Raw genomic sequence first — 7,500 nt, 5'->3', positions numbered from 1 at the left:
AAGGATCCATTTCTTCCCACTTCTTCGCTCATTATTGTTAATTCCTTCTTCTCTTCCTCATCTTCCTTCATTGCCCCCCCCCCCTCTCTTTTCTGTCATTCGCTCCTCCTCCACCTTTCTTACTTCTCCTCCTTCTCCTCCATCTCTTCCACTGCCTCCTCCTCCTCTTCCACCTACTCCAGATACCAATCCATATGCACAGATAGAGCCGGCAGTCAGGAACCTCTGTAGAAGACACAGTAGCATTGACAGACAGATGGATAAACGTTTATAAGGACAGCCAGACAGAGAAGACGGATAGACAGACCATTAGAAACAGTCATGCGGATAGACAGACGGAGAGCAAGATAGATAGACAGGCAGACAAAGAGTCAGATAGAGACAGGCACAAGGAAAGATAGACTGATAGAAATACAGACAAGTAGGCAGATAGATAGACAGACAAACAAACTGACAGGCAGTTTGACAGACATATACACAGATAGGCAGGTAGACAAACAGTCAGATAAAGACAGGCACAAGGACAGACAGATAGATAGAAAGGAACACAGACAGGGACAGGCAGACAGAAAGGCAGAGTTAGGCAGACAGAGCGACAGACAGACAGAGAAGACGTGGAACTGGACAGCAGCGAGGCCCAGACGCACCGCGGGGGCCAGCCGTGACGAGGGGAATGTTTATCCGCAGCCGACCTTCTCCTCTCGGTTGGTCCCTTGATTTTCCCCTCTTTTGCTCTCCTGTTATATTACTCTCTCTCTCTCTCTCTCTCTCTCTCTCTCTCTCTCTCTCTCTCTCTCTCTCTCTCTCTCTCTCTCTCTCTCTCTCTCTCTCTCTCTCTCGCTCGTTCTGTGTCCCTCAATTTTTCTTCACTCTTTCGCTCTCTCTTACTCCTCTCTTACCCCTCCCCTCTCTCCCCTCTCTCCCCTCCCCTCTCTCCCTTTTTCTGTGAATCTCTGTAATTTACCCCAAGCTTCCTTGGAATCATCTCGTCGATTGCCAAGATTCATACCGGGATCATGTGCATAAGCCACGGCCGTTTAGAGTCCGGCTCTGTAAGTCGCCAGAGATTACCCGCTGCGGGCGAGCCTTGAGGGACCCAATTCCATCAGGATATCTTTTGCGATTTAGAATGGGCGGCGGCGTCTCGTCCGTCGGGGATTTTCCTGGGGTCATATCCTTTAATGACATGGAATTGCATCATGGAGAGAAGGCCTCTTTTGATCACTAGCCGGTGGGCATCTTTCTTACCATCTTTCTTATTTTCTATTATTATATACGTAGTTCGTTGCTCACGAGAGTAGGAGAGGGATGTAAGCATAGGTAGCACTATGTTATTTCACAAAAATGTGGATCGTATCCATGCCCTCGGGGGCAGTGTCAGAAGAGGCAGGCGTTTCATTACTTATCTAATGACTGCAAATATCCAGCCCGAAAGACGTTATCCTTAACCCATTCCCAACGGGCATGGCATGTACGTACATGCCATGCCCACTGTGAGTTCACTTGTTTAATTGTTTTTACACACAGATGGCTACACTTGTACTAAATCACCAATGAGCCAATTACGAGGACTGCCTGTCTCGCCCGTTTACCCTCTTCTTTAATTTACGAAAATATTTTACGTTATCTAATTTTGCTATTACTAATGTTTATAACATGGTAATTGATAAGTTTATAATAAAGATAACACCATCGATATTCATAGCACTAGTAAAAAATACATTTTCCCGCCAATTCAAGGAAAGGTGAAATCAGGTAAGGCAGAGCCATCTCAGTGTAGACATTTCACAAAAAAAAAAAAAAAAAAAAAAAAAAGAGCTCAGCATTTTCCCCATTTTTTATTAATTTCCCCCATTTTTTATTCATTTCCCCCATTTTTTATTCATTTTCCCCGGCGGCAATGGTGTAAGAGAAAGATCGCAAAGAGTGAGACTCGGGTACCGTCGCCGAGGAGGAGCCGACTCCGAGCGGGCCTGCAGCTTTATCGGCGTGTGTGCAGCCTCGTCCTCGATTGCGAATTATGCGATTTGGTGGCGTGCGCGGCGAGCAGCGTGTCATGATTGATCGCGCTCTGTCATCAATCCAGCAACACGTTGGCTTACGGGCTCTGTTCTTTCGTCGAGATTGCACGTTGCCGATCCACACCTGGCGGGATGAGTAGAGGCGTGCGGTTTTCTCTCCCGACTCTTCTTCCATATGGATCCGTTGTGGATTTGCCTCCTTTCCCTGTTTTGAGATTTTTAGGGGGGGGGGGCGGTGAGAGATGTCTTCCGCTCTCTTCAGCTTAGCAGTTTAACAAGAGGAGGAAGAAAGTGTCTGGACAAAATGGGAGTGAAGTGGGTATTGTTAAGATATTTTATTCAGTAATTTATTTGTGTTATATATTCCCCTTTGTTATATTATTACCTATTGTTTGTTTTCCATTCGTAATTCTGCAGTACATAACACGCCCGCGCTGCCTCTGAAAATAGAAGCCCGGTGTGTGTTACCGCGTTGTTTTGTTACTCCCTGAGCCGGCGCGCTTTGTCCCGCCCTTGTGACCCCGCACTCATTAATTATGGTAAATATCTCTCGTGGTGCCGGCAGAATGAGGTACTAGGGTGTTGATGAATGCGTATTGTTTTCGAAACCCTCGATTGAACAGATTAATTATGTTCCTCGATTATGGTCGCCCTGAACTGACAAAAAAAAAATATAGTAAGGGATAATTTCAGGTCCAGCATTATTGGATACTGAATTCGCTATTTCGAGGGTTCATTTACTCTTTAACCTCTAGAATAAGATTTTTGCAGTTTTATTCCCTCACGAAATATTCGAAGAATTTTCGGCAGTCACGTACGCACGCACGCGCGCGCACACACACACACACACACACACACACACACACACACACACACACACACACACACACACACACACACACACACACACACACACACACACACACATATTACATTACATTACATCACATTACCATAACGCATCACCCCGATATAATTAAGGCACGAGCTCCTGAATAGGTGATGACCAGATGTTGTTGCCGGGCGTGCGAGAGGCGGGGACAGGGCTGTGCGCTCTTTTTCCGGATGTGAGAAGGCCGAGGGGAATGGAGGGGAGGGCGGGGAGGGAGGGGATGATCTTCATCGTCATTCCCAGTCGGAAGAGGGAGAGGGAAAGGGAGAGGGAAAAGAAGAGAGGAAGAGAAGAGAGGAAGAGAAGAGAGGAAGAGAAAGGGAAAGAGATAGGGAAAGAGATAGGGAGAGAGATAGGGAGAGAGATAGGGAGAGAGAGAGAGAGAGAGAGAGAGAGAGAGAGAGAGAGAGAGAGAGAGAGAGAGAGAGAGAGAGAGAGAGAGAGAGAGAGAGAGAGAGCATAAAAATAATTTATGCGTGTGCCAAATAGCACTGTTAGCCTACATCGGTTAATTGTTACTGTTATGACTTAAAAGCTAATATAATATACTGCAAGCCGCTTATATATATATATATATATATATATATATAAATATATATATATGTATATGTATATTGTTTTCTTTCTTTCTTTCTTTCTTTTCTTTTTCTTTTCTTTTTTTTTCCTTTTTTCTTTTTTTTCTTTTTCTCTTTCTTTTTTTTTTTTTTTTTTTTTCTTTTCTTTTTTTTTCTTTTTTCCTTTTTTTTCTTTTTTTCTTTTTTTCTTTTTTCCTTTTTCTCTTTCTTTTTTTCTTTTTTCTTGTTTTCTTTTATTTTTTCCTTTTATTTTTCTTTTTCTTTTCTTTTTTTTTCTATTTTTATTCTTTTTCTTTTTTCTTTTTCTTTTCTTTTTTTCTTTTCTTTTTCTTTTCTTTTTATTTTCTTTCTTGTTTTCTTTTTCTTTTCTTTTTGTTTTTTTTTCTTTTCTTTTTCTTTTTTATTATGTTTCTTTTCTTTTTTTTTCTTTTTTTTCTTTTTCTTTTCTTTTTTTCTTTTTTTTTTTTTTTTTTTTTTTCCTTTTTCTTTTTCTTTTTCTTTTCTTTTTTTAGATTAGTTGGTCTCCCCTCCCTCTATGAAATGCAGTATTCTGTGTTTATCAGAAATTAACTGCAATGTTACTGCGGCTTCTCCGTAATTTGGCACGGCGAGAGGTTGTTTATTAGTAGGAAGCTTTTATGTTGACCCATTCCCTGGTTCACAATGAGGGCCCCTCCCCCCTCCCCACCCCCACCCCTTCCCTAGGGGCATCGACGTGTGGGGAATGAGAAAACATTTTGCCAGCGTCTCGTGATCGATTCTAGCCTGTCGCCTTCGATTCCCGCGCGCTCTTTATCCGATTTATGTATTTGTCCTTAGAGTTTCTTCTTTTTGTGCATGACGCCTAGATATTATTATATTTGTTATTGTTATTGTTATTGTTGTTGTTGTTAGTGTTAATGTGATTATTATTATTATTATTATTATTATTATTATTATTATTATTATTATTATTGCTATAGTTATTACTACTACTACTACTGCTATTATTGTTATTGTTATTGTTGTTGATAGTGTTATTATGATAATTGTTATTATTGCTATTATTAATATTATTATTATTATTATTATTATTATTATTATTATTATTATTGCTATTATTATTACTATTACTATTATTATTATTATTATTATTATTATTATTATTATTATTATGATGATGATGTGATGTATGTATGTGACTTCTTGCCTTCCCCCGATGCTGGCGAGGGATACAGGCGCAAAGGGCCTGGTTAACCGTGTCAGTTCAAATTCCCGTAAGTGGTAGCGTGGGGGGAAATCTGAATAATTTATATGGGTTTGGCTCCGAAGTTCAGCCTAACCAAACTAAACCTAAATGGAAAATCTTTGAAATACAAAATGCGCAAAATGTTTGCCGTGAAACTCAAAATCGAGACCTTAAAAGTTTACGAAATATTTAAAATACTAAAATGAATAAATTCTATAGAAAGAATTTCGTTAGAATGACTTGTTATTAATTTGTAAATAAAATCAAACCAATAAAATAAAAAAAAAGCAAGCGACAGACAGCGCCTTTCCTACCAGCCAGAGCGGGAGAGCGGATGAGATGCAGCATTTAAGACCACCTTACGTTATTATTATTATTATTATTATTATTATTATTATTACTTTTATTATTACTATTATTGTTATCAGCAGCATATGCAACAGCAGTAGCAGTATTATTATTATTGTTGTTATTATTATTATTATTGTTGTTTTTATTATTGTTATTATCATCATCATCATCATCATCATCATCATCATATTTATCAGTTACCATTATGATTATTATTATCATCATCACTTTAATCTTAATATCATTGATTTTTTGTTATTATCATTATCATCATCATTGATGAGACTTATTATCGTTGTTGTTTTGTTGTTGTTATCATAATCATTATTATCGGTTATATATCGGTATCATAATCATTACTACCATAAATACAACTATCGTTAGTTACTGTTATTGTTGTACAGAAACTTATTGTTAATAATTCTTTGAAAATCTGCTCAGTTTTCTAACAGAAAATCTTGCTCACGCAGGGACTATGAACGTGGGCGGTTACGATGGCAAGATCGCGGGGCTGTACGACTTGGAGGAGACCCTGGGACGAGGCCATTATGCCGTCGTCAAGCTGGCCAGACACGTCTTCACGGGAGAGAAGGTGGCCGTCAAGGTGAGTAACTGAAATGCGGAGTGGTCGGACCGTAGAGTTTGTGCGGCTTCTCAGTTTGGTGGCGGATCGCGGTGTTTTTTTTTTTTCTTTCTTTCTTTCTTTCTTTCTTTTTCTTTCTTTCTTTTGTCTTTCTTCCTTTTTTTCTTTATTCTTCCTTCTTCTTCCTCTTCGTGTTTTACGAATATTACTATTTTGATATTGATTTATTGATTATAAAAAGAAACCATTTCCTCCACGTTACCTGCAAATTCGAGTATAGTTAGTGGGAGCGTTATATCATTTTCTTCACATCCCAGTTCCCCTTCTCTGTTTTCTTGTATTTATCTTAGTTCTTCCTTATCCCCACCGTATCTCTAATGAATAAGTTTGGAGTGAAAGATTACTGAAGAACCGCTCCACGAAGGGAAGTTTCATTTAATTATGGTAGGATATGTTTGAGACAAGTTGAAAGAGTATGAGAAGAGGGAGCCGGATCGAGCGAGGAGGGACGGGAAGCCATGAAAGTTGTTGATAAGTTGATAAGAAGTGCGGTGTGCTCTTGTTTATTTAGGTTATTTTTTTGTTTTAGGTAAAAGTATGTGGCGGGGATGTCATTCTTAATGGTTTCTCAAGAGGAGTTAGGCTACGGCTTGTAAGATCAGAAATAGTCCGTATCATCTTAGTTGGGAGGAATACGGAGTTGGTATGAATTAGACCGCTGTCTGTCCTTATGAGGGGATTTCGTGGTGCCTCTGTATGATGTTTGTTTGTCAAAAAAGATCTTAGACCTTCTCAGTTTTTTAATAGTGAATTACCAAAATTGATTAAGAAAAAACGGGGTTTAGAAGTAGAATATCAGGTGGTTTTCTTTTAGTTATAATTGAGAGTGGAAGTCGTTCTTAAAATTAATTTTATGATTTGATATAGAAAGAAAGCTTTGACTCTTGATTAGTTTATGTATGCACTGGTATATATGTAAGGTTCATTTGTTTTCTAGGAAATAAAGTTTTCCTTTTATTGTAAACAATTGCCTAATAATCTTATATATTTGTTTCACTTTTTCTTTTCCTCATACCTGTCCATTCTAAATTCTACGAAAAAAAAAAAGCCACATGAGAAGACGATTAATCCCCTTCCTCTCTCTCATTTCCCTCCCTAGGTGATAGACAAGGTGCGGCTGGACGAGGTGTCGCGGTCGCACCTTCTGCAGGAGGTCCGATGCATGAAGCTGGTGCAGCATCCGAACGTGGTGCGCCTGTACGAGGTCATCGACACCCAGACCAAGCTCTATCTCATCCTGGAGCTGGCCGATGGAGGGGACATGTACGACTACATCATGAAGTGAGTGCCTGGGTGCCGTCCGCGCGGGGGGTAAGGAGGGGGGGTGCTTGGCCTGGCTCAGGGACGGGGCATTGGAGAGAACTTTTGTGTTTGGGCTGTTGTGTGAATTGTATGATTTAGTATTTTTTCTCGTTTTTTATCTGGTTTACTCATGTAGTGTGATTTTTGTTTATCCTGAATTTGTATTACTTTATATTAGCCAGAAGAGTTCATTCTCTTTTTTTTCACATCCATTGTCTGGCAAATACCTTTAATTCCTCCCTGTTATTTCACGTGGGATTTGCTCTCCGCTGTCTTTGTAAATAGTAGAGGAACAATGGAGGGGCGCCGCTCCCTGCTTTTAACCTTTCCTTGATCTAGAGCTTCAGGATTTTAGTACCGAGAATTATATTTGCGTCTAGAGTGACCTTTTATTTAGCAGCAGTGGCCTCGCCTAACCTTTCTTTACATTTACACAAGTTTCATCTTTTATTGCACCTCAGTTAATCAGTTTTTAAAGTTGTGTTACA

General features: G+C 39.5%; 1 protein-coding gene across 4 annotated transcripts in view; it reads left to right on the top strand.

Annotated features, from left to right (window-relative positions):
* LOC125039463 (SNF-related serine/threonine-protein kinase-like) overlaps positions 1-7,500 on the top strand; it is a 99,710-nt gene that overhangs the window by 71,630 nt on the left and 20,580 nt on the right. For all 4 annotated transcript variants that reach the window (XM_047633421.1, XM_047633420.1, XM_047633419.1 and 1 more), the window contains 2 exons: positions 5,538-5,671; positions 6,810-6,991. In XM_047633421.1, coding sequence (XP_047489377.1) covers positions 5,538-5,671; positions 6,810-6,991 — 316 coding nt within the window. The remainder of the gene's footprint in view (positions 1-5,537; positions 5,672-6,809; positions 6,992-7,500) is intronic.

The sequence above is a fragment of the Penaeus chinensis genome, chromosome 27, assembly GCF_019202785.1.
Source record: "Penaeus chinensis breed Huanghai No. 1 chromosome 27, ASM1920278v2, whole genome shotgun sequence".
Taxonomy (NCBI): domain Eukaryota; kingdom Metazoa; phylum Arthropoda; class Malacostraca; order Decapoda; family Penaeidae; genus Penaeus; species Penaeus chinensis.
The sequence above is the reverse complement of the archived record's forward strand: the minus strand, read 5'-3'. Positions and strand labels throughout refer to the sequence as shown.